Source organism: Passer domesticus, chromosome 18 (assembly GCF_036417665.1).
Source record: "Passer domesticus isolate bPasDom1 chromosome 18, bPasDom1.hap1, whole genome shotgun sequence".
Classification (NCBI taxonomy): Eukaryota; Metazoa; Chordata; class Aves; order Passeriformes; family Passeridae; genus Passer; species Passer domesticus.
The window spans coordinates 7,578,278-7,605,029 of record NC_087491.1 but is presented as its reverse complement, the minus strand read 5'-3'; the positions used below and the strand labels follow the sequence as shown (position 1 = coordinate 7,605,029).

At 40.0% G+C, this 26,752-nt stretch overlaps 1 protein-coding gene across 10 annotated transcripts in view; it reads right to left on the bottom strand.

Annotated features, from left to right (window-relative positions):
- SPTAN1 (spectrin alpha, non-erythrocytic 1) overlaps positions 1-26,752 on the bottom strand; it is a 45,870-nt gene that overhangs the window by 14,587 nt on the left and 4,531 nt on the right. For 8 of the 10 annotated variants that reach the window (XM_064393677.1, XM_064393678.1, XM_064393679.1 and 5 more), the window contains 35 exons: positions 22,853-23,092; positions 22,104-22,229; positions 20,640-20,780; positions 19,679-19,825; positions 18,942-19,075; positions 18,136-18,280; positions 17,888-18,042; positions 16,517-16,652; positions 15,993-16,094; positions 15,626-15,763; positions 15,097-15,207; positions 14,585-14,662; positions 14,254-14,409; positions 13,712-13,916; positions 13,403-13,584; positions 12,888-13,131; positions 12,444-12,566; positions 11,515-11,732; positions 10,687-10,779; positions 10,221-10,355; positions 9,650-9,798; positions 8,252-8,311; positions 5,882-6,080; positions 5,211-5,315; positions 4,668-4,691; positions 4,280-4,315; positions 3,234-3,281; positions 2,795-2,886; positions 2,494-2,638; positions 2,199-2,380; positions 1,932-2,031; positions 1,605-1,802; positions 1,334-1,480; positions 694-797; positions 404-566 (listed from right to left, as the gene is read on the bottom strand). In XM_064393677.1, the coding sequence (XP_064249747.1) occupies positions 404-566; positions 694-797; positions 1,334-1,480; positions 1,605-1,802; positions 1,932-2,031; positions 2,199-2,380; positions 2,494-2,638; positions 2,795-2,886; positions 3,234-3,281; positions 4,280-4,315; positions 4,668-4,691; positions 5,211-5,315; positions 5,882-6,080; positions 8,252-8,311; positions 9,650-9,798; positions 10,221-10,355; positions 10,687-10,779; positions 11,515-11,732; positions 12,444-12,566; positions 12,888-13,131; positions 13,403-13,584; positions 13,712-13,916; positions 14,254-14,409; positions 14,585-14,662; positions 15,097-15,207; positions 15,626-15,763; positions 15,993-16,094; positions 16,517-16,652; positions 17,888-18,042; positions 18,136-18,280; positions 18,942-19,075; positions 19,679-19,825; positions 20,640-20,780; positions 22,104-22,229; positions 22,853-23,089 (4,758 nt within the window). In that variant the 5' untranslated portion in view covers positions 23,090-23,092. Of the gene's footprint in view, positions 1-403; positions 567-693; positions 798-1,333; positions 1,481-1,604; positions 1,803-1,931; positions 2,032-2,198; positions 2,381-2,493; positions 2,639-2,794; positions 2,887-3,233; positions 3,282-4,279; positions 4,316-4,667; positions 4,692-5,210; positions 5,316-5,881; positions 6,081-8,251; positions 8,312-9,649; positions 9,799-10,220; positions 10,356-10,686; positions 10,780-11,514; positions 11,733-12,443; positions 12,567-12,887; positions 13,132-13,402; positions 13,585-13,711; positions 13,917-14,253; positions 14,410-14,584; positions 14,663-15,096; positions 15,208-15,625; positions 15,764-15,992; positions 16,095-16,516; positions 16,653-17,887; positions 18,043-18,135; positions 18,281-18,941; positions 19,076-19,678; positions 19,826-20,639; positions 20,781-22,103; positions 22,230-22,852; positions 23,093-26,752 lie in introns of those variants that run through there. The other 2 variants (XM_064393675.1, XM_064393676.1) reach the window with 1 other exon arrangement.

Genomic DNA, 26,752 nt, shown 5'->3' with positions numbered 1-26,752 from the left:
TCCTTAATACTGAAAAATAAATGAGATTTCACATTTTATAACGTCAAAGAGTTGAGACCCTAGAATTCCATTTCCTTATTGTCTAGATGCTGGGAGAGAGACAGAACAGCCGCTTGGGTTTCTTTAGGAAACTTTTTGCTGCAGATACCACATATCTTATTAATTATATGCATGAATAATTAATTACAGGCATGAATAATTACTAACCAAGTCCTATTTTGGGTCTCCTTTCATGCATAATGTAACTTCCATTCTCTCCTTGTTGAAAGGAGAACATGTCCAACATGATGCACTAGTCTGTCATCTCTGAACAAGAATTCCTGAGCATGGATTTTCAAACTAGAGCAGGCCTTGCAAAGTTAACAATGATATTCTGATTTTTTAAGCCAAGAACCACATTCACCTGGATATTTGTAGGATCCTTATAGGACTCATCACTTGCAGTCTGGAGCTTTTCACTGATCCAGGCTTCTATTTCATCCACATCACGACTGAACTGCTGGAGGGTCTGAGACTCTCCCAGCTTCGATCTCTTCTCAATCATTTGAGCTTTCAGACGAAGCCACCTGTAGTAATTTGACATATACCATGAATAAAACACTAGAGCCACATGAGGCATCACCTTCAACAGCTACAGGACATCCCTAAAGAGGATTTCCAGGCATCTGCCTTCTCCTCCCAGGCAGCACTGACCTGTCCAGGACCTCGTTGCGTCTGTTGGCGATGACTCCCTTGGCGTAGTGATCTGCAGCAATCAGCTGGTCAGCAAAGGACTGCAGGACAGCAATTTTCTCTTCCTATTCAAACCAGAAACCATCAATTAGAACTGTGGTTCCCTAAAGTCAAATGATAAGCAGTGTCTTGAACAGAACAAGCCTTTTTATCTTCTTCAAATTTACATTACTGGGACCCTATGAAGAAAGTCTCTCTTCTACGGGACTGCAGAGTTCAACTTAGAACACTTTTCACCTGTGGCATTTAGGAAAAAAGGATCTTCTGGGCTAAAATCTTCAGCAGTATGATCTCTGAATAAATCTAGGCAGTTTTCTGCTACAAGAAACTAGAAATACACCCTTTTCTGCCACAAATAAAGGGAAAAAGTAATTTAAAATCAGTGGATTTACACAAATACTTGCCACTATTTCTACACTGTCTGTAGGCAATGAAATACTTCTTGATCTGCACAAGCTGCTTCTAAACTTCTGCAGCAAATTCCACGTGGCTGAATATTTGGAACTGAACTTTAAAAGCCATACATAGCAGAACTCCTTTGCTAATGATTCACATGAGAAAAAGGAAACTATTTTCCCCTTACTTCAGCTACACTTCTCACCTGGACATTGATTGCCTTATCAAAATCTTCATGTTTCTTGATGAGTGCCTCCACACTGTCCAAGGAGTCTCCTTTATCCTCTGTATTTAAGAAAGCCTCCCGGGCAGCCATCCAGTTTTCAGCTTGTTCACAGTCCCGATGAAACAGCTGGGAAGGAAAAAAAATCCAAAGCGTGAGCAAGACAGCTCAAGAGCACTGTTATCACCATGAAATAATAAATTTCTTAATGAATAGAGGAATTCTTTTTCTTATCCAAACTGCAGCAGAGTACCTGTAGTTCCAGGCACTGGTCCAGCATCATTCTGCGCTGGACCCAAGCCTTCTCCAGGTCTGTCCGTTCTTGGTCCAGAATATCCAGTTTCTCCTTGATCTCTGGGCTGGCATAGTGTCCATGGGCAAGAAGCTGTTGTCCAAACTGTTCAAATGCCTGGAAAGTGCCAGCTCTTGCATCTATTTCTGTGCGGTGCTCCTGCAAGGGGCAGAGATGTGCTGCTCAATAACCAGAGCTGGAACTGATCTATTTTTGGAACTCTAATTGGAAAGTGTCAGAAAAAGGGAACATTTGTTGATGTTTGTGATACACTTATCTTTCACATACCTGGTGCCTTTCCAATAAAGCTTCAGCTCCAGTCACATCCTTTGCAAGTTCATCTGAGGAGACCAGGCCCCGGATCCCGTTGATCCAAGACATGAGGTCCCTGTGAACACACAGTAATAGGGAATTTTTCCCTCCCTTCACTGAAATAAGCCACAACAGGGAGAAGAGTCCTTTTCTGAACCCTTCACAGAAATATTCCCGTGGAACAATAAGCCATGTATACTCCATTAATAATAAACAAACTGAGAGGGGGAATGGCATCACTACCTGAAGTCACTGAGGAAGCGCTGCAGGTCGTGAGAATCTCCGAGCTTCTCCTTGCGCTGGTCAGCACGTTTGCCCAGACTGTTCCAAGCCTGATTCAACTCTGTGCATTTTTCTTGGAGATCTTCAGCAGATTCTGGATGTGACTGGATTAGACGCTGGGCAGTTTCACCAAGAGAATTCACCTAGGATTACAGAAAGAGAAATGAACACAATGAAGACAAAGAGAACTGCCATAGTTCAATCATTTCTGGTAGATAAAAAGAAAGCTTTTGGGTTTTCTTCCTCAGAATCTCACCTTGTCTCCCAGAGCTGCCAAGTCTCTCTCAAAGCCTTCGTGTTTGCGCTGCAGAGCCTGAACACTGGCCAGGTCATGCCCATAGTTGTCTGTATTTAATGCTTGATTCTTCTCCTCTATCCATTCTTTGGTTTCATCAGCATCTCTGATTTGAAGGAAGGAACAGCAAAAAGAGAATTAAAATACCACTCTCTGCTGAACAAGCTGGGGGGTGAATATGATTTGTTTAGAACAGGTCCCACTATATTTTACAATTATTGATAGACAAAGCATTTGAGTCAAGACCAAACAAAACCCTCACCTGTGGAATCTCTGGACCTCGTGGGCACTGCCCAACAACTGGCTCCTCTCCTCTGCCAGCTGCTGCAGGGACCTCCAGCGCTCATTCAGCTCCTGGTGAGAGGCAAAAAGTCAAGACTGGCCTTTCACTACAGGTAAAGGTTACTAAATTCTACTTCATTCCAGAAGAATGCACACATTTAGATAGCTCAGTTAAACAGAAAAATTTGAAGGGCTTCTCCTGAGCTGTAAAACCAAATGATTTTATGTATATAAGATAGGGATGTAACTTAAGAAGCAATGCTGTATATACTAATGCTTCTTTCAACAAATTTATTCAGAAGAGTTTATAAAGCTTAACGAAAGACAATGACTATGGAAAAGGAGGGTAAAAAATGTTCTACTACTAGAACAACTTCTACTTCACTTCTAAATCACGTAGGAGAAAGTTGTGGAATTACCTTGATTGAGTTGAAGGTTGCCACAGTGTGTACCATCAAACGTGCAGACTGTGTGAAAATGCAGAAATAAAAAATAGAGCATTGAAATCAACTCTAACCAAAAGCACAACCAGACTGAAAAAAAGTCCATAAAAAACTGAACAGAAACCACTAAGAAAGACAATGTAAGTAAATTACAAAAGCAATTAAGAATAATTGGTTCTAAGTCCTAAGGTCCTATAGAGCAGAGTAAGAATAGTCAGAATTCACAAGTAAGCACTGTCATGTTAGTGTAAACTGAAGCAAACAAATCTTAATGAGGACAAAAAGGAGGAAATTTAAAGGCAACATTCAATACATTAATTAAAAACCCCCAAAATCTCAAGTTTGCTAAGTTACTATAAGACTCTTAAAATTCAATGTACATGTTTGTGATTTGCAAAGAAAAAAACTTTAAAAGTCACCAGTTCCTGGCGACATGGCTGCATTTTCTGTCAAAATATTGCATACTAACCTGGTTTCCCCACATTCACACAGCTTAAGAGATGTACAAGCAGCTTTAATAGGGTGGATGCAAGACATGTAACACGGGAATGAAATGCTAGGGAAAACACAGTGTTGGATAATTTAAAAAATATTTAAGATATTTTTGTGCTTTAGCAGGTGACAGTTCTTCCATTGTAAACCTCTAATGAATGGAGAAAGGCTTCTTCTAACTATTGTAGTAAATGAGCTGGAGATGACTAATGGGATACAGCATATTCCTTACTAAAGGAGTATTGACATAAATGGTTTTGACTTTGAGGAATAAAAACATTTTTGTTGTAGCAAGCAGAAAGCAAAGAACTCATGCAGAGTGAACAAAGCATTATTCAACATCTACTGCCCAGAAACTGGAATCACCCTCATAGTACAAGCTCAAAAGTAAACAGTTTTGTAGCAGAGAGGTAAAAACCAGGCTGATGAGAATTTCTATGGCACAGGAGAAGCAAATGGTCTAAAAAAGATGATATGCTGTAATTTTTGTTTTATTTTCTTTTTGTGTGCTACTAAGCAATGACACCTACCTTCCAAGGAGAGGCTGTCTTAGAATCAGTTTCATCCTGTTTGAAAATGTGAAGAAACAGCTTTAAATATGAAGCACAATCTAAAACTATCAGAATACAGTAAAAAAAATCTTGAAAATATCTCTGTTCAATCCTTAACAGAGTAAGTACATTTTTTTCATGCAAGTATTTGTATCAACTTGGGTTATGCTGCTTGCTTAGATCTGTGATGTGAGGCAAGACACTCAGGACATAAAGGGATCATAGATAAGATTATCTTTGAATATCCATTCTAAGTCATTAATGAGTTCCATCATGGAAATAAACTACAATTATGGCTGAATTTCTCCTTGTACATCCCAAAACTGTTACAATTGTCACTCCATTCACCTCAGAAATCAACACTTACCCTGGGCATCATCCCATAGACTTCCTGCAAAGGAGACAGGACAAACAATTTGTTATTTTCTAACAGGAAGAATGTTTTTTCTAACACTCTTCATATTTAGTTGGCACAGGATAAAATTATTTATAGCACAAGTATGTAAAAAGCTGGCAAAAAAACCCCCAAACCAAAACAGAAAACCCACAAACTCCTTCCACTCTGAATTGTGCTCTATTTTTCTTTTTCCCTAGCATTCCTCACCCATTTTCCTGCAAATAAAAAAATGCTAAATTTCAAATTTATATGAAGCAAAGGCAATGCATGGATTCTCCATGACTTTTAATATTATTGTAAAGACTTCCATTCCTAAGAAAAGAAAGGAAAAAGCTCTAAATGGTGCTGCAATTTGCTCTAGCATTATTAGAGAATATAATTCTAAAGGTCTTCTTGGGATGGCCACACAAGAAAACAGCCTAAATCTTGCAATGCCAGGCAAAGAAAACAGACAAAAGAAAGGAGGAAAATCTTTTGCTTCTTAGATTAGAATAAGGCAGAGAAAAAGAGCACCTGTTGCTGTACTGCTTGTACTTCATCTGCCATCAGCCCTTCTGACTCCAGGTCCTTGGCAACCTTGTTTATATCCTTCAGGCGGGACTCGTTGGCTTTGAGATCCTACACAGAGAGGGAAATATCCCAGCATTACAATTCACCCAAGCAGAACACCTGGAACAAGGTGGCTCCCCAGGAGAGCCCAGTGTGTGAACAGCAGGAATTGAGCACAGTGACCCTGAGTTCCCAGGCAGCCTGTGCCAGCAAATCCCAGCTGCCAGATTGTTTTTCCCCCCATATCTCAGGGATATAACTCTGCAGATGGAAACCAAATGCATCTTCCCTTTCAATAGGAATAGCTTAGCTGAAGGTTATGCTTTACACAAACTGAAATTCCTCCAAAGCTTGGCAGACTCTGCTGCAAAGTGTTGAAAGATTTTCAGCTCTCTGGGAGCTGTGAAGCATGGAACAACCTGGGGAATGTAATCAAACTGAAGACACTTTAATATGGGATTCTCCATCCTCACAAAATGGAATAAAAAATTCATATATACTTTCTATGGACCTTTTATGTTAAATCAAAGCCACATTTCCTACTCAGCTATGAGGAACTGTCATGGATACATGATCAGAAAGCCTGAAGGGAAAGGCCAAAATTAACATACACATTATGCAGCATCACAATATACCTTCTGAAAATCATCAAATTTCTTCTGCAGAACCTCCACCTGCTCCAGATCAGCACCCACTTCCTCACTGGTGAGTGCTGCTTCCTTCTCATTGATCCACTGCTGGAGCTCGTTGGCTTCACGGAAAAGCATGAACTTCTTGCAGCTTTTTTCCAACATGCCTTTACGTTTTTCTCCCAGTTCCAGGAGAGAGTGATACCTGGGACAAGCAGGAAAGGAAAGGAGGGAACAGTCAGATGGAACTGAGTCCAATCACAGGAATTTCTCAAGTACTGGGATCCCCAAAAATGGGGAATCCCTGAACTTATGCCCTGTTCCACTACAGAATGAGCTACTCATGTGCAGTTGGGAATGAAGATTGTCCATGTCTCTCCTCCACATGGATTGCACACCAAAAGGAGAACTCTCACATGCAACACCTCACTGGGCAAATGCAAACCCAAATCACAGCCTAGCCTGGGGTAGGCTCTTAAGCCACAGTACCACTGCAGGGCAGGAATGACTCCATAGGCTCTTACTTGCCAAGAGAGATTTTCCTAGAGTACATCAAGTTTGCCATCAGCTTATGAAAATCCACCAGCCTCCCAGCTTTAGGACATAAACATCTTCACTAGAGGACATAAACATCTTCACTAGCCATTTTCCAGTGCAAAATCTGCTGAATGTTTAAACAAGGTATGATTCTTTGATAACACCTATATTCAACTGGGAAATCCAGGAAACTCATTTCATGTACATTTTTTATATCTGGAATTCTCAACATGAGTGATATTACTCCTCCTTTACATTAGAACAGACACAAAGCGAAACCTCAAAAATATCTAAAATGGTCTGCACAGGCAAATAAACCTTGCAATACCAGCCAGTTATTTAAAACCACCTTGTAATCAACTAGACACTGATGATCCTACAAGAACTTTTCCAAGCTATTGCTGAGAAAAGCCAAGGGCAGTTTTGCAGTCACTGATACTGAATTACAAATCTCTCTAGCAATGCACAATGCCTGTTTTTTAAAATTCTGCATTCAGAAAAACCACACTCTTAATACTAATTTTGACTTTAAGTCTTCAGAAGATGAGATATTTTAGCTGCATCTGGAAGGGCTTTTATATCCTGAATCAGTTTGGACATTGGTCTACCACAGTGATCAGCAGCAGCAATAGATTCTCATTATTAAGCACATTCCTTCTGAATAATTAAATCAAATAATACCAGACACTGCTGAGGTACCTGCAGGGACCTCAAATGGGGATGTTTTCATTTCCCACCCCAAAGCACAAGGCCACATACTGAGCAGTTACAACCTCCCATCTTGAGGAGCTCAATCCTGCAGCATTTTCCTAACCAACAGCTCAGAGATGACAAATCTCCTCAAAAAAATTCCTCAGAATCCTGGACTATAATATCTATATACCAAAGAGATAAATCAGCTCTCCTTCCATGGAAGCAGGGACTTTGTGGCTTCCTGTTTACTGTAGTTTAAGAGTGGGTAGAAAGGAACTAAGAATCTTTCATATTAGGTTTAAATACCAACTTTCCACTCAGACTTGAAAACACTGTTTTGAAGCCTGCCCTAACTGCAGCTGTTTGCCTCAGCAAACAACATTAGGTATTAAATACTTGTAAAGCTCATAGAGGATCTGGGACAAAACTCTTTCAGAAGCAAACCTAACCTCAGAGTTGCTTTGCAACACTTGAGAGATTTACATAAAAGTGTCACTTTTAATATTCAAGAAAAACATTTGCTATGAAAAGCCAGGCACAGCCAATGAACACTGGGGCTCTGGATTTCCCAGCAACTTCCACCAGTATAATGCAAACTTGATCTCTTTTCCAGGAGACATGAACACAGGTTTCAAAATTTAGTTAATGTTAAAATTAAGGAATAATCACCCTATATAAATGTTTTTTGAGCACCCAGCATGAATGTTACTTTATATGATAAACCATGACAGCCCCACCCTTCCCAAACTTTTAAGACATTCAGATGTGATGCAATACTTGGTAGATGTATTTTATATATATTTATATAAACAAGCTAATATTTCTATCTGCACTTCAGAAAATGCAGGAGATGCTTTTTAAGGAAAACAGTCCAGAGAGCCTTAAAGCCTCTTTGGCAAGCAAAACCAGTGTGATGGAATAAACATGAACCAATTCAGCAGCAGCAGAGGTGCCCAGCGAGATAAGCAGCTGGTTGTGAGGAACAGAGGAAACACAGACCACCACATTCATCTAAACTAATCCTCATTGCAGAAATGGCCTCTTCATGTCTCTTTGGAGCAGCGTTCCCAAAGAAAGAAACAAAGGGAGGATGAACAGTGACAGTGTGGAGACAGCATGGTTTAGGAAAGGGCTAATCCTACTCACAGTTCTTCGACCTGTTTCATACGCAGAGATACACTGCCGACCTCCTTAGTAATGAGAGTCCTGCACAGACAGGGAGCACAGCAAACGCATGCGAAAAATTAGTCAGATTAACAAAAATAATGAAAGCAGCAGCTCCATCCGTGGCTGGTCTGTGGTAGGAGATGGGTAAGAGTTCACATTTAAATGAGAAAATTAGGTGTTGCTCAGAAGCAAAGCAAATCAGACCAGGAGTAGAATTTGTGTAAGGAAACCTCAGCAGTACAGTTGAGCTCTCTCTATAAGGTCTCCTCATTTTCTCATTATTGTGCCATGGGATTGGAAACTAAAAGGTGGTCCCCTCTCCTTGCCTCTAAAATAAGATACCCTGTTCTAGTTACTAAAAGCCATATGCAAACCCATGGAGGGAATGATATTATTAAAATCCTGACCAATCTGCCACAATTCTCCAGAATTTTTTCTTCATGCTGGTAAAAAGGTTTTTTGTTATGGGTTGGTGGGGGTTTTTTTTGGTGTGATTTTATTTTAATTTTTTAATTTTAGAGCTAAGGCTAGTAATTATTGCATGTCACTGTAATAACTGATGACTCAACACAACTGAGTGGGAGGAAATTCTCACACAGAACGACAGCATAGCTGCACAAACAGATGGGAGTACACAGAAAACTTTCAGCTTCAGCTTTCAAGTGGCTTGATAAGATGGGCTAGCACTCACAGCTATCACCTACAGCCCTTGCCTGAATTAATCTCCAGCCACCATGCGCTTTAAGAAGGTCATTACCAAGCAGCCTTGCAGTTTTCTGTTTGCAAAGATATGCTGCTCTTTTTAAAAAGATGATAAAAATTGAAAAAAAAAGAAGGCGGGGACAACACATTTTAGCTCCTATAATGGCAACAAATATTGGCACCACATTTCAGAAAAAAAGTGATGAGCTAGCAGCAAAGTAGCCCCACCTCATAAGGAGGGCACTTTCAGAGGCAGCCCTGTATAGGGAGAGCACTGTACTTAATGGAATCAAATTTAAGAAAGCTTTTCAAAACAGGTAACACATTAAGAAGTGACAACTACATATACAAGAGTTGCTTAGGACATATATAACTCACAAACAAGTTAAGTAGTTAGGTGCAACAACAAAAGGAACACATATAATACTCAAGTCAGACAGTAAGTTGAGCTCTAGTGTCATGAGTCTAACGGTTAAAAATGGGAAAAGCAACAAGAAAATCTAGAGTAGGAATAAAGCAACTGAATCCAGTGCCTCTGGCAAAGGAGCCCCTTGTTTTGCTCCAATTAATTACTCCCTAGTGTAAGAAGGATTAACCTAAGCTGGTGGCAATCTGTGAAGCAAAGGCCAAGCCAGCTAATGCTGGCAGTGTCATAGCTCATCAGACAGATCTTACTGGTTGTCGATCTGCTCCTGGCGCAGGGCGATGCTGCCCTGCTCCTCCAGGAGGTTCTCCCGGGATGCAGACTGAGCAGGGTCCAGCTTCTTCACATAGGCAGCAGGTACAAATCCCTGACGGTCATTGACTTCCACCTTCCACCAGTCCTGGAAGCAAAAAAACCACAAAGCAACCACTGTGAGGACATCATCAAGCATAAAGAATGCTGGGCAAATGAATACTGCAAATCAGAGGCTTCTATTAGCACAAGGAAACCAGTGATGCTCTCAACAGTTTGCTCTTGCTATGGAGATAATTTCAAACAAAGAGTCTTTTGAAGACAGAGATCTTACTGCCACGTCACCCCTCGTATTTGGCCAGAAGTTCCTCTACATCAGGGAATTAAAGTTCTTACAGACATGTGCCCTATCTTGGAAAAGCTGGAAGCTGTAGAGGAGTGATGGAAATGAAGTGCAGAGGTTCAGCTGAAGTGCTGAATGGAGACATGGGCTAAATGTGCCAAAAGCAAACAAAACACACAGCACTGAGGGAGCCAAGCAGGGCAGCCAAGCAGGAGGCCAGAACCCACCTTGTTGGTGCTGTTGAGCAAGGTGAGGATATCTCCCTTCTTCATTGTCACCTCCCGGGGACTCTTCTCCTGGTAATCATAGAGTGCCAGAACAAGTTCTTTTCCAGTTTCATCATCTGTGGGAGCAACTTGTTGCTAAAAAAACAAAAGCACAAGAAAAAATGAGCTGTTCCATGTTTACTACAATCAATGCTGTTGTTCTAGAACAGACTTCAGGCCTAGTTAAAGCTACTATAGAGTCAGTTTAGGTGCTGTCTGGGCTCAAACACTGAAAATCACCACAATAGATTGTTTTACTTCAAAACAATACAGCTGTCTTATGATTATAAAAACAGACTGCTAATTTTTTTGAGAAAATCAAGCACAGTCTGCAATAACCTCTCAAAACTAACAAGTGTTATTGAGCTTTGTTTTTACCTTTTGCTGACTCATGAATTTTAGGTACATGATTGGCATCTTTCCTTACCCGGCATGACTGGGCCTGTTCCCTCAGTGCCTGGATGCTGCTGCCATAAGCAGAGAGATCAGACATCAAAGCTTCATGTTTCTTCAGAAGAGCCTGAAAGTGGATGATAATAACATCATGAACACCGTGATATTTTACAAATATGCCTCTGCTTAAAACATTTATTTTGACTACATATAAAGTGAATGTAGGTTTTTCAGAGCTGCCAGCCTTGTGACTGTCATGGGAGTAATCACTTCTATTTATTCACAGGCTAGATAGTAGGCCTAATGCTTCTGGTGCTTTGCCTCTACCTTATCTCAGCAACATTCTTTTGTTCTGACCAGAAAGAACTATTTCCAGAGTGACACGGGTAAGTTTGAAGTGTGCCTTTAAATTGCACTTCATGTTGATAAAAGGTCAGTCAGCACTGCCTGGGACGTGGTGTTTGACTGCAGAATGATATCAATAAAACAAATCCAGACAAAAAAATTACTTCCAGACTAATGAACTGCTGAAACCAGACTCATACTGAAATGCTCATCCCATGAGGAATTTGCTGATATTATTTTCATTATACTTAAAAAAACAAAACCCTATAAAAGAGTGAATACAGAGGTAAAGCCTCCTCACAGTTGGTTTAATATACTGAGCAGCAGAATTTCATGTGCAATAGCAACTAAGACACAGGAAAATACGTCATCTCTTGACTAAGAGCCAAAATCTTGCTTGATCCAAGAATCTGCCCTCATTGTTAAGAATCCTGAAATGATGACAGCTAATTTTTTTCCACTGGACAAATCCTCACTGTACTTATGCAATATTGATTTAAACAAGAATCTCAAATACCTCAGCAGAGTCTTCATCTTTCCCATAATCTGTACTGCCTACAATGGGCTCCTTTTCCCTCATCCAGGATTCAGCCTCATTAGCATCAGCAAAGTACTGCTGAGCCTGCAGGGAATCCTCCAGGTCCTGTCGACGCTGAGATGCTTTGGCTTTCAGAGAGTCCCACTTCTGGTTTAGCTCATTCAGTTTGATCTTCACATCCTCAGCTGCAAAGTGTCCTGTGGAACAGAAGCAAAGGGAACTGAAGCATTTCAGCAGACAAAAGCAATAGGCATTAAAAGATTACTTGTAATTCTTCAAAGTCAAAAAATTAGACCAATTTAAAGCCTATTTAGACTAGAATGATAAAAACACAACTCAGCTGGTCCTTTTGCCTCAGACTGGAAAACACAACCTGCAATTCAAGCTGTACTAGCATATCTTAATCAACAGGAATAAAACGAAACACAACATAACATTTCTCAATGATGAAACAGAAAAGGTCATCTCTTTCCAGAGTTCTGGCAGCAGACAAATATTATTTCAGACTGGGAGGATTTTTTTTTTAATTTTCATGCTAAAAACATTCAGTCAGAAATAAAGATGCCTATTTATTTAAAAGCAAGAATCACTGTCTTTGTAGAGAATTTTCTCTCACATCATGATTATGTACCTCAGATAGAGCCCTTTAAAAGATTTAATTATAGAGACTAAATACAATAGGCACTAAAATGCTAAATAAGTGTTCATCAAAAGTAGACAGAGATCTGTCAAAATTAGGACAGGTTCCCATCTAGGAACCCATTTTTATTTTCAGGTGAAAGGATGACCAGGAGTTCATCCTGCTAGCAAGTAACTGCCTATCATCAGGATAAAATCAGGCAGTAATTCTTAACTGTGCTGGGTCAGAGAACAAGAGACTGCCAGAGTTAAAAACTATTGAGACATACCTTCTTCCACCATAGCATTTCCCTTCTGAGTGACTGCTTTAATACGGGGCTCATGGCCTGCAATTTCTGCCTGCAAAGCCTGGTGCTTCTTTAACAGATTCTGGACACCAATTAAGTCCTTGCCTGAAAGATACAAAACAATTAATCAGCTAAATCAGAGTCACTAGATGAAACAAAAAATTTCGAGGCAGCTGCAGCCAGCAATACACAAACGTGCACAGGGAGAACGCTAACAATGAGGACAGAGTACTATGGAAACGATGTTACCACTGCAACTACATAAGCAACATAACCGAGACCCAGGGGCAATGGCTAATATGTAACTCTGGACAATGTTAATTACACCAAACAGCTCTGAAATTTTCAGAGAATATTCTATAAAGATACAATTTATAACAGAGCAATTCTGACATCTGAATCCTAGTGATACCAGGATGGACCAACCTCGGTTTGTTGAAGCTGCAATAGGTTCTTTTTCCCTAATCCAGGTCTCCTCATCCTCAATGTCACGGAAAAGCTGCTGCAGGCGAAGAGAATCTGCGAGTTTCTGCTTGCGAGCTACCATGGGGTCCTTCAGAGCTTCATAACGAGCCACTAAAGCTTCTTGTTTCTTCTTGATGTTGTCAGCATCAAAGTGCCCGGCCTCCTGGAACTGGCGTGCCTGGATGGTAATGCCATCTATCCGATCCTAAAATTGATCAGCAACATCATTAGGACAGAATTTCTGTTAGGTGGCTGCAGTGACTGAGAAGCTCATTTCTATTAAAGTTATAAAGATATTATTTTAGAGACAAATTATGTTTTAGTTCAAAATTGTTTCTGATAAGCAAACTATAAAACCCAAAGCTAAAAAAATTATAAAAACCAGACCTGCTAAGGTCTCTGAGTGAGCATATCTGAATATACCATCTTTTGAGTGAGCAGATCTGAAAAGGCAGGAATAAAAATTATTTCCTTACCTGATGGGCAGCAACATCTGCCTCTAGAAGTGCATGTTTCTTCTGAAGATTCTGAACATTAGTAAGATCTTTTCCATAATCATCAGAAGCCAAGTGTCCTTCTACTTCATACAGCCAGAGCTCAATGTCCTCCACATTGCGATTAAACTGCTGCTGCTGATTGGCTTCTCGCAGTTTAATCCCTGAGAGAGACAGGCAAGAGGAGAACAGGACAGGTAAGTCAAGTGGGAACTGAAGTTAAGTCATTTCCTGTCTTCTCCCAGCTGAACTCTCTAGAAATCTGCCCATATTCTTCTGAGCAAGTCATACCTTTGAGCTCAGTGGCCTCCAGAAGTTTCTTCCACAGGCTGATGACTTCATTCATGCGAGCCGCCACCTCATCGGACGCGTAGTGCTTGACATCAATCAGCTTCTGGCCAGCTTTCTCCAGGGCATCAATACGACTCTGGTTTGCAGACAGCTCTGCTTCAAAAGCCTGGTGTTTCTGAACTTTACCTTGCAAGTTCGATGGATCCTACAGATAAAGAAAGAAATAGAACATTTCAAAACCAGTACCCAAATATCTCTGAAAAATTTTTGAAATTGGACTACATTCATAGACATGTCATTGTGTAACCAGAGGATCTGGTGCCAAAAACATGCCTTAAATGAGAATTCTTAAGATACTGGATAGGCACGATTACTGTATGATGGGAAAATGCCTCTTGGGGTCAGGAAGAAATTACACAACTCCTGTTGCCATTAATACCACCGACTATCAGCAACATTTTGGCTGATGTTGCTTCATGTCATTAGACTGATTAAGCCTGTTACTGCCTTAAAAACATTCTACCATTCATCTTTGTGTTTACCTTGTAGGCCTCATCAGTTGCAGTTTTCATCTTTTCATTAACCCAACTCTTGAGCTCATCAGAATCTCGGAAAAACTGCTGCAGATGGAAAGAATCTGCCAGCTGAGCGCGGCGGCGCATGGCTCTTTCATGAAGGGCATTTCGGCGGCTCAGCAGCTGAAAGAAGAAGAAAAGTAAAAGGTTTTAAAATTCTTCAAGCTCTTAAGAACCACCACTGTATCCCTCCTGGGACAACTCCGCTGACTTATCCTATATTGAAGTCAAACCATGTAAAATAATAAAGCAGAACAAGATTTAACGCCTACAGTCCAAATGTATTTTGGATACTTACAGCATCTCTGCGTGTAGCAACATCATCCATGGCATAGTGGTTATTCTGAATCAACTTAGTAGCAAACTCATCTAATGCCTAGAGGGAAAACAAGTTTCCATTTATTTGGTGTAATAGAAATTGCTTGTGAAAATTTGCTTAGTATATCAATTCCCCAAAGTTTATCACAGTAAAACTGGCAGAAAGCCATTAGCAGATCTACCCTTACACCCTTTTCTCCCTGTACCCTCATCCTCTCCATGTGGAAGAGAGCAGTTTTTTGACAAATTTTCATCCACCTGTGTGCTGGTATGATAAGAAAGCACCAGGTTTCCCAACTCTGAGACAGAAATCAAGCCCTGTCCCACACTTTTCCCACTCTTTTCCATTTCAGATCTAATACATTCCACATAACAAAAGATCATTGTGTAAAGCAAACCCCATCCTTTACCACCAGTGTCTCCTCCCCAGTGAATAAATGCTCTTGTTTCACTTCTTGTCCATTTAGTGATGGCCTAATGTCAATGTCTTACTGTGATTTTCTCCTCTTGGGCACTTAGGGATTTCTCAAAGTCTTCATGCTTCTTTAGAAGAGCCTCCACACTGTCCAGAGAATCACCAAGGTCTTCATTCAGCAGAAATGCCTGAAGTAGGGACACACAAACACATTTTAATGTTTTCATACTCAGCTGCTCTAAGTGAGCTCAAGCACAGCCAGGGACATTTCCTGCCATATGTTATTACTGAAAGGTAAAATGGCATGGTGTTTGCTTTATGCTTCTAACAGCCAATAATTCTTTTCAGCTTCTTATTCAACCAGCATTTTACAACAGTTAATACACAAAAAGTCACATCAAGCCCACTTGTCACAGCTCATAGTTTCAGCATCAGATGGAAAAAGCCATTGCACCATTTCAGGCAGTCAGATAAATACCTTTGCACAGCACCCACTCGCTTGTGGGTGTTCATGGCACTGCCAGCACTGCCAATTGCTTGAGATTACAAAAGACTACCCAGAAATTCAAGTAACCATTTCTGGAGAATTCAAAGATATGCACTCACTTCTTGTTTGCTCATCCAGTTGTCAACTTGTTCAGTGTCTCTGTAGAAAAGCTGCAGGTCCATGCACTGCTCGTACTGCTGTCTGCGGAGCTCCCACAGCTCCAGCAAGGCAGACCTTTCATCTGAGAGGATGGTCAGCTAATTTATTGGGAAGAGGAAAACATAATAATTTTACTTAACACTCTAGTTCACTTCCATCTCAATGTAAAATCAAATTGTGACTCTAAAAACGTGGGTAGCACTGAATTGAAAATGACCTCCTGTGTAAACAATGAAATCTCCAGTTCCTGATGTGATCATCCTTTTAAATTAAGGGACACAGAAGAAAGAGACAAAATTCTTCTAGGAGCTCTTGCTTTCAACTTACCTTTTCTTTAACTTCATCAGAAGCATAGTGCCCAGCAGAGAGCAAAGCCTGGCCTGACTCATCAGCAGATTTGAAGCTGTCTTCATGGGCATCAATTTCTCCCTATGTAAGATGTGAAAAAGCTGTTACCAAAATTTATCTTAGCACAGAGTGTCAGAATTACCTTACAATGCACATAAGTCAGGTATAAATTTTTACATTAAAATGAAACTAAAAGTTTATTTGAGCTGTATTCTTTCTCCTTAATTATAGGAATTCCTCATGATGGAGAACAAAAACTATCATTAGTCCAACTGGCTGCTACCAGACCTATTTTTTATAAAATATTATCATAAGCATTCTTAAATACTTAGTATATATCTATAATCTAGAAACAATTTAAGAATATTAAATCAAGACAGCAATCTAGTACTGTGTTAGTTGCATGATCAAAGCATTCCAGTGCTAGAACACTGACTCAGAGACTGTGTTAGACACACAAATCAGAGGGCTGCTGACTCCATTTGGCTGTACAACCACTCTACCTTATGTTCCTGATGTCTGTCTAGAAGGGCTTCTGCCCCAGCCACGTCATTGGCAAGTTCATCAGCATTTATCAGAGCCTTCATCTCAGTCACCCAGCTCGTGAGGTCTCGGAAGTCCGCGAGAAAGCGCTGCAGCCTTAGGTATGCAAAGCAAAAAATTATTAGGAATAATTAATTTGCAGAGTTTCTCTCCCTTTCCCCAGAGAAAGGGTTAAAAACATAAAAGCTGTTCCTCAGATACAAATAAAACAACACAAAAATCTGCTCAGAATGTTAAATAACTAAATATGCTTTCAATCAAAAAAGTCTTTTGAAGTTATGAAAATGTTGGGTTTTAAATCAATGTCTCAAAGATGTATTTTGCATATAACTTATATTGTAAGTAAAATTAATATTCCTAACTACACACTGAGGACAACAGAAATCAAAATATAGTTCTCAAGATAATCCACAGGGCTGCTTCTGTCGCAACCATAACAGTGTGTGGGGGAGGGAACTGACAGAAAATTTCAGCTGCACATGCCTCAGCCTTAAAACAAGCAAACAAATCCTCAAATTCCTTCCAGAATGCCTTTAGTTGTTGCCTTTGGCATATGCTTAACACTTATCAGCAAAAGTGATCAGTTTCTGTTTCCTTTTTACATTTGCTGTTAATTGCTCTGAAGAGCCTGTGGTAGGGAAGATAAAGAAAAAGATTATTTGTGTGGGTCTCCACTGCCAAAAATCCTACACTGTGGGAAGGAACAAAGGGCAGAAAAACAAAACCAGAAATGATGTAAACTAACCACCATATTGGGATTAGTTTGTGTTTAGTATGGCTTCTCAACAGTTATCTAACAGGTTATTTTTCAGAGACCAGGTTAGTGTAGACAAGACTGGATGAACACAAATTCCACAGCAAAAAAAACTACCACAGAAACTGGGAATTCATTTGGTCTCAGACCATATATCAAACAATATATCATACTTCAGTCTTCATAGAGATTCCTAAAGACTAGTGACCAGATTTGTAATAAAAGTATTAAAAAAATTCTGGTCAGCAAAACTGAAACATATTCAGATAATGTGCTTCCAAATGCATGTCTCAACTTAGATGGAGAAAACAGCAATGTCCTAAAACATCACGCTGTCTATTTTGATAGTTGATCCACACCCAGAGAATGACAAAAAGCTGCAATAATTTTTCGATCACATAAATATTTCTTTTACTCCAAGCAGTTAGCGCAAAATAGAATTTGGTGAACAAGACTGCTCTGAAAATACCAGAATCATCCCCAAATGTTGGAAATGGCACCCCTTTGTTCTCCTTCCAAGAGCCCTCTGTCAAATGAGAGCCAGGAGGGAAGCAGCACTGTCTGTGCAGTGACCCACCTGTAGGAGTCGTTGAGGCGAGCGTGCCTCTCTGCTGCCAGCGTCCGGATCTGCTCCCAGTTGGCAATGAGCTCCTCCCGCTTCACTTGAATTTGGGAAGCATTTATTGGGTGAGACTGCTGCAAACGGTCAGCTTCTGCACACAGGGCCTTCACCTAAACCCAGGCACAAACTGAGAGTGAGCTTCCAGCCTTTTACAAGCTGGTTACCTCATTTAAACTGCAGGTGAAATACATCTCACGGGGTACCTTATCTTCCAGAGCTGCCAGGTCTCTTTCCAGGCCTTCGTGCTTGCGCAGTAACGCCTGCACACTGGCCAAGTCTCTGCCAAAATCATCTGAGGCCATCAACTGCCCTTTCTCCTTAATCCAGCTGATTGTTTCATCCACATCCCTTCAAAACAAAGCACAAATTGAAAGCGGTTTGTCTTGTATGGAAAAAGGAAGGAAGCAGGATGTGCTCCTATACGTGTGCCAGACGTACTAGCATACAAACCCATATACATAAACACTGCAGCCAACTACAAACATCCTTCAGAAAACAAATAAATACACTATCTTTGCATCTCAAGAAATGTTGAAGCATTTTAACAGGCCACTGTCACCAGATGCAAACCAGGAATTACAGCACCACTGAGCACTGTCATAGAGTGGATCCATTTCCCACTCTGGACCCTTCCCCAATTTAATTACAGCAAATCTCAAAATGCTGTAGATGGAGATGAGAATAGAAAGACATTGCTCAGAGCCTCCAGAACAATTGGGCTGACATCCAATAAAAAAAAGCACACCCCATTTAAGGCTCATCTAGGATAGAAATGGGGGAAAAAGCCCTCAGAAGAAAGGAGAACAAAACTGCTAAGTTCTGAAAAGCTCCATCAGAATGACTATTCTAAAGTAATTGTACAACAACAAGGTCTTCATTCAGCAAGTCATGCAGAAGAGCAAAGCAAAAGGAGACAGTAGCTCTTCTCATACTACTGTGTGCAGCTGAATGCATCATTGAACACCCACACAAGGGTTACATCATTCAGCAGATCCAGCCAAGCTCATACCTGTTGAAACGCTGAACTTCAGCTGCCCCAAAGAGTTTTCCTTGCCTCTGAAGGGCAAGTCCCTTAAGACGCTGCCAGCTTGCATTTACTTCATCTTGTTTGGACTTTATCAGTTCCTCTTCAGGATGTGTTTCCTGGCAAGCAAAGGAAAAATGCTATTTTCTTATGTTTTTTCATATATTTCTTCTTTGGTTTTGTCATTCATTGACAAAACACTGCTGGTCTTCAAGAGATCAATTTATAATTACCGTCCTTTCCAGATGATCACCCAATTTAATAGTTTCCCTGAAATTTCACTGTGCAAACATTCAATACTCATGTAGTGTTTTCCCTATATATTGATTAGTCCATGGGAACAGGGCTATAAACAGTATGTTCTTTTTCCCTGGAATGCCCTGCCTCCATCCTCGCTCAGGCCCCAGACATCAAACCAGAAGAGATACTAAAATTCCTGTCCAAGGGAAATAAATTTAACCCCAATATGACAGTTTCTCTCAATAATCACTACTCTCCACATTTTCAGGAGCATTCCCAGATGGGACAGTTATTCAGGCTGTTCAGCAGAAGCACAAGTAATCAAATGGTGACCATTTGAAGTGAAGAAAGCCAAGTACCCATGTGGAGCAAAGCTTAAAGATCTGCTCTGAAACAGGGGGGAAAGAGGGAAAGCTACAGACAAACGTTTGCTGTGGTAACTGTCTTGCCAAGAGAGATTTTCAACACCAATAAATACTTACCTGGATAAGTTTGCCAGCAAACTGGTTCACTTCATTTACTCTTTCTTCATGAGCTGCAAGGTCTGTCTGGAATTCTTCAAACTTCTTTTGCAAAACTTCAACATGCTCTAAGTCCTGTCCAAGCTCTTCTGATGTCACTATTGCTTCCTAGCACATTGGAAAAAAAAAAAGTTAATTTCAGTATATCCTATGGGAAATCACTATTAAAAATTAGGAAGCTAACTGTCCTAATTTTCAATAGGTCAAAGACAATCACAGTGTTTAAGGTCACACTTAAAACTATGAAGTTTATTCATTAAACTCCATTCCATTTGCTGTAGGCTTCTGATGCAAGATTTCTGCACAAAAAGCACAGTGTTGTATTCAGTAACAGTTATACAGGGTTTACAGTTTGAACCCACAGTTATACAAAATAGCAAACCATCATTTAAGGAAACCAGTGTGATTATTTTGTGGCTTTTTGCCTTTTGATAGTGTGGTTTGTGGTTTGCTTCCTTAGAGTTCAAAGAATCAAGGGCCAACAGTCCTCCTGCAGTTCATGTCCTTACAATATCTAAAGATATTCCAATCATTTAGTAACTGCTTGTTGCTTGGGCTGTCTCTTTTCTGAAACAAATAATTTAGAATATTTATTAATATTTGCTTTTACATGTTGAAGATTTCCCTTAGAGGAAACTTGAATTTTATTTGTCTTCTCAAAGCAAAGAATGAATTGATTATGCTAAAAGTACTCTCCAACAAACAGGCTTCCTCTTAGACTAATAACTTTTATTGTGGCTGCAAAAGAACAGTAGTACTTTGCACACATACTGCTGATGCAATGTGAATAACTAAATAAAGGTGCCTTTACAAGCTTTCTGAGACTACCTGACCTCCAGCAACTCCATGCTGACAGAAATTTTTCACACAAACACATCAAATTTCCTGTCAAGGACATAATAAAAGGGAGGTAATTATACACCTTATCATTGATCCAGTCCATGACATCTTCACATTCCCGTAAATATTGCACCAACTTCTGTGCTTGCAATAATTTGACTCCCTTCTCTCTCATCTTTTCCATCAGTAACTCCCATAGTCGGTGCAGCTCCTGCAGTCGAGTCTGGAACAAAAGGATGTTGTTATTAAAATCCCCTGTCAAAGAAGATGAGATTTATTCCCTTCCTGTCCTTAACAGCAGATTTATTTGTTTTTCTGAAGTTGTACATCCTAAATCTTACTTTAGACAAAGGGTGAGGGACAAACCTCATGATTTTATCCCTAGTAAATAGTTTTCAAATTATGTAAAGTGTTGTAACACAAAACCAGAAATTACTGAACTGAGCATTTAGACAGTTGTTATTAATGAATCTATCAAATAGTTATCTTTAAGTAACTATAAGCTAAACATTTAAAGATAAAATTTGATTTAAATTCTATGCTAATATGAAGTCATACCAAAAACTTGCTGCTCTCCCCTTCAAATGTTCAGTCTTTTATATGAAAGTCAATTACCAATATGAGAATAGCATTTTCCTTTGGGAATTTACTCTTATTTAAGAAAACATTCGGTTTAAGTCAAACTTACGCCATTTCACTGTAATTTAACCACTTCTCTTAACACTAAACAGTAATATATTTAGCTAATTTTGTGAAGTGACATGATATGGACATACTAGTAGCAATTACTATTTTTAATACTGAGTTTCTCTGGGTGCACTCGGGTTTTCAAAACTATTGGGAGCCACTAGTAACTTCATAGACAACAAAAAGTAAAACCACACTCCCACACATGCACACAACTTGCAAAACAGGAAAGTAACTACTCCACCCATTGTCTATTACACTTTGCTCATCGAGACCTGAAACTTGAAAGTCATTCAAGAGGAGCTTTTGAACATCATGGGCGGATACACTTGATCCACTCAGAAAGTTCAATTAAAGACGTTTCAAGGGAGGAAAGAGCTCTGAGCACTGCCCAGAAGGATGCTGCAAACTGTCAACTAAGGAAGGAAGGAGACATTGCAAAAACAAGTTGCACTGCAGAGCCACAAGCTTCACCTACTCGTATGTGGGAGCCCACTTGGGTGGCCGTGACTATCGGGCGCTGGGCAGTCCGGTACGGCGTGAAGGACTGAACCAGTAAAGGCAAGTTAGAATGAAATGCTGAACTTAGCAATTAAATTTGATAATCACTACAAAAACATCTCATCTCTAAACAGTTCTCCTCAGAACTGGATCCAAAAGAAGGTGTGAGTTGGGCGCTCATGAAAGAGAAAACCACCTCTGAGCTTTACAAACACACATTTTTTCATTATTTCACTAATCAAATACCTGTAGAGTGTTAAAGAGAGGTTTTGAATATAGAGTTATCTGGGCAATCTGAACAAAGTGCTTAAGGAAAGGCCTGTAAGAGGTAGGGAGGGAAAAAAGCTTTAAAACTCACTCTTATAGTTTCAGATGCAAAATGGCCTTCATTAATCATCTGATTTCCAGTCTCATCCAGTTTAATGATAGCTCCTGAATTGGCCTGCACCTCAGCTTCAAAGGCTTGGTGCTTCTGCAGCTTCCCCTGAAAGGAAAACATCAAAGAATGCAACTGAGATTTGGTGCAGGGACTCCTCCACATTCCTCAGCAGTAAGATTTTAAGTGTATTTTATGCATATTCAGGACTGACAAACAAATACTAAAACTGCACAGTTCAAATCAGTTGTATCACGTGGTGATCAACAGGTGGATTCAAACATCCCAGTTTTAGTTATTTCTTTCTTGTGTTTGCTCTTGCACATGACACTGCTCAAACCCCTAAAAACCTGTTAGCTAGTTCTACCCACACAAGCTTATTTTCTACAAATGTCTTTTTTTTTGTGGAAACAATAAGTAATAATTCATATTTATTCACAGAGTTAAGGCATCCAACAAATTCTAGGATTAAACAAAGTTGGTTTTACACTACATTACACTGACCAACATTTTCTATGCTGATGTAGCATCCAATCTATTACTAGAAATATTCCAATTACATCAGCAAAAAAGCCAGACTTTTGAAAAGCACTTTGCAAGGTCATGGGTATTTGCATCCATCTTTCTTCACTCTCAGATCAAGTTTCATTTCTGTGTTTGTTCTATCCCAGCTGACCTGTAACACCCGAAAATCAATAGTACAGGAAATAGAAAGTGGCAGAAGGACTTGCCTGCAAATTGCTTGGGTCTTTGTAATTTTCATCAGATGCAATCTGCAGTTTCTCTTGGATCCATTTTTCAAGCTCATCTGCATCGCGCTGGAAAAACTGGAATCGATAGGAATCTTCGAGCTTTTGGCGCCTCAGAGAAGAGAGCTCCTTGAACCTGTGGTAACGGTCCAAAACTTGCTGACGCCTCTCTTGGATATCTTCTGCTGTTTCCAACACTTTTACACCACTTGGGTCCATTTTCTGAAAGCAAAAATGAAACCCCATTATGTTTGTCTTACAAAACACTGGCAGATCAGGAAGAGATTCATGCAGAAAAAAAAAAGCTGTGTCTTTAAAATCACACATGGTTTACTTACAGTCTTACTCTGTGTGTGCAGGTACGTGTATAAAATAGAATTATCTTACATATAAATAAAAACCACTCTTCTGGCAGAAAGTGGTAAAGGAAAATTTACAAAGACATTTAACACCTATTTGGTTTGGACAAATATGGTTGCAGTCATGTGAAGTCTGTGTCATCTCAAACTGTAGCATGCAAGTGTCCAACACAACAGCTAAAAATGTGGGTTTGTGCACAAACGTGTGTAGATACAGATATAATTCTTGTATAACATACAATATCTCCAGGTATTCCATTTAAAATATTCAGTACTAAAGAATACTACTCATCTCTGAACAACAGTTAAGTGGCCCACATGTATCTATATACACTTACGTACATATATAGACCCACATTCTCTGTCTGATGCATTTCTTCTTTATTCTCTCAATTAAAAAAAGTTACAAACCCATCCTGCCACTCTACATAACCTTTCAGAAGCCAGAAAGAGGCTTCACAGATGTGGCCTTAGTCAAGTAAGTCAAGGAGCATTTTGTTTAACCAATGATCTTGCTCTGACTGAAAATCCTACATTGCTTTATGTACTAAAATATAATACTGTTACCACAGGCAGCAAAGACCTGACTACTGATCTGCTTTTTCTCTTTTTTTATTAAAATTGTGACAACCTTTAATTTTCACTTTCTTAACTCTCCAAAAGCAGCTTCATTTTCAGTAAAAGATCTGGGCACTAGAACAGAACTCTAACACAAATTTTAGAAGTGGAACTATTATCACCATTGAAGTTTGAATATTTAACCACTTATTTAACAACTAACTGCATATCAAGAGGTTGCTGCAACAAACACTCTGTGCCTGAACAACTTTGCAATTAATGTCTTTGTGTACAAGTGATTACACGAGTCACTCATTTAATGCTTTTCTACCAATTCTGCACTCTCCAAGCTAAAGGTACTTCTCCTCAATCCTATCAGAAATGGAAGAAACCCAGACTAGAACTGCAGACTAAAAGGCGTGGGCAATCAGTTAAAATACATCATTAAATATTAAATTGTTATTTAGTCATTAGTTAGCTGCATGCTTTAATTAGACATGTATCTTGCATAATTGTATGGAAAACTCCACAGGTTGGAAAGTGATCTACAGGGCCATGTTTTCCAAGCACTTGTAAAAGGACAATCTGACAGAAAGGAACACATGGGGACGAATCCACACATTCCTGAGCTAGCCTTGCAAGGTCCCCACCCTGCAGAGGACAGCCGTGCCAGCAGCACTCCCTGCTCCCATGAACTCTGAGCCCCAACTGCACTGCGGCACTTGCAGGAAGGAAAGAAAATTCAGCTTTGTTTTTCCTTCCACTCATTACTGTCAAAAGAGGGCAAGGAAAAAAACCACACCAGTGTGTGCAGACTGTGTTACATAAACGAAACCCAGGTTTTGCCTGGCAGTGTTACCAAAATCTCCACTTGATTAGTGTATCTGAGTATTAAAAGCTCAAACCCCTGAACACAACTCGAGCTCAGGCACAGATATGGTTCCCTGAGAAAGCAGCTGTTTGTTCCAGCACTCTTTCAAACAGCCTTTTTCCACCAGGAAAGGAAGTTATTGCTAAAAACTTCCTTTCCTGGCCTGTCATGCTGTGTTTGAAAGCCAAAACCACTTCTTTTAAACTGCATTGTGTTCTGGAATAACACAGTGGCAGCTGGTCTAATGCACTGCATGGCTGGAGCCCCTCTGCTGATTCTGGGTTTGGGCAGTGCTGGGAGAAAATTAAATCCTGGTCAGTCTCTGGAACACTGTACACTCATTCACTGTACAATACAACTCAACTTGTATTTCAATATTAAAAAATAACCCCCGCAAAGTGATTTGAAAACATTTAAAATGATTTAATTATTTGCATTACTATTAATTTAGGGAAATATTTAAATTATTTAAATCATCATTTCAAACATTGTTACAATGTTGAAAGTCAAACGGGAGACCTTCTGTAATTTACCCTGGGAGCTGATTTGCCTCTCACCACACAAGCCAGGCAATCTGGCTCCTCTTTTTGCTGGAACTGGTTAAAAGAAAGGCTCCTTTTGTAACTACAGTGGAGCGAGTCAATTGTAAAAGAAGTGCTTTAGTGTAGCAATAATGGACTGTTCTTCCTGCAGCCCCAGCGACGTCAGCAGTGTCTGTGCTGCCAGAGCCACCAGGGAGCTCAGAACTCAAAAGTCATGGATGCTGCAGAACAATGCAGTCTCCCTCCCTCCCTCCCATGTCATCCCCTCCAACTGCAGCACCACTGGAATACCAAACACCCCTCCAAAGCAGTCCCACAACTTCTTGGTTCAACTACACCACTTAAGACACCTAGGATACTCCTCTGCACTTCCTGCATGAATCCCACCAACTGGAAGCTGTGCTTTGTGTTTTGGAGGTGAAAACCTTTTGAAGCACTGGGATGTGGCTGTGGCAGGCTGTCCCCAGATAACCGGAGTCATCCCGGCCCCGCCCGGCACAGCCGGTGCACGGTGATAAGGACGGGCTGAGGGAACTTTCCAGGCCCAGACAGCAGCTCTGGACTCTCCTGCTGACATTTCATTCCTCCTTTCATGCTCTAAGGCTAACATTAGGTCAGCTTATGTCTTAACTAAAAAAAAAAAATTAATCAGAAATGCTTCTTCACACTGCACTGTTTTGGTGATGTTATTTAGAGAGGAAAAGAAACAGCCAACAAAAAGAAGTAGGAAAATTAAGGGAAAAAAACCTAAACAACAAAACAAACTTATTACTCTCATCCTTCCATCTCTGCCTTTCCCAGTCAATACAAATTATACATAACAGCACATTAAAATATCCAGCTGCAGGTATTTACAGACACTGCAGTGCAACAATGATGATGTCAGCACCACCATTCAGGTTCGGGAGCAGCGGCATCGAGGTGGGTTCAACAGGAATTACAGCCCTGCCACACAGCAGAGCTGTCAGCACTTCCCTTACCAAAACATGTTTTCAGGGATTTAAAAGCACAAATGTGAAATACATTCAGTGCTAGGCGCAAGATTTTAGTGTATTTTTAAAAGCAATTACATGAAGCTCAAAAAAAATTTAATTCCTCTGCCTGAAAACCAAATCAGATATCAGTACATAAGGATCTTCAGAAGTAGTAAAAGAATTTTCTCTTAAGACAAGTCCTGATGTGTTACATACATTAAGCATACATGACCTCAGCAGTAGCCTGTAACAGAAATATTTTCCCTACCAAAACATTCCTGCTTCCCAAGCATGCACACAGAACAGCTCAATGTATTTTTTTTTAGTGTTCATCAACATCACACATCGTCAATCTTGTCTAAAGAAGATTTAACTGATATCAGCTACTCCCTCCTGGGGAACGGGAACAGATTGCTGATCTTTCTTCTTTAAGCAAAAAACTAGATGTGAAAATAACCTTCAAAAGGACAGAGAAAAAAAAAACCACACATTTTCCATAGCTTTCATTTTGCCTATTCACAGCCCCCTCAAAACACCAGGGAAGAAACAAACCACCATGACTGCCTGCCTTAGGGAAG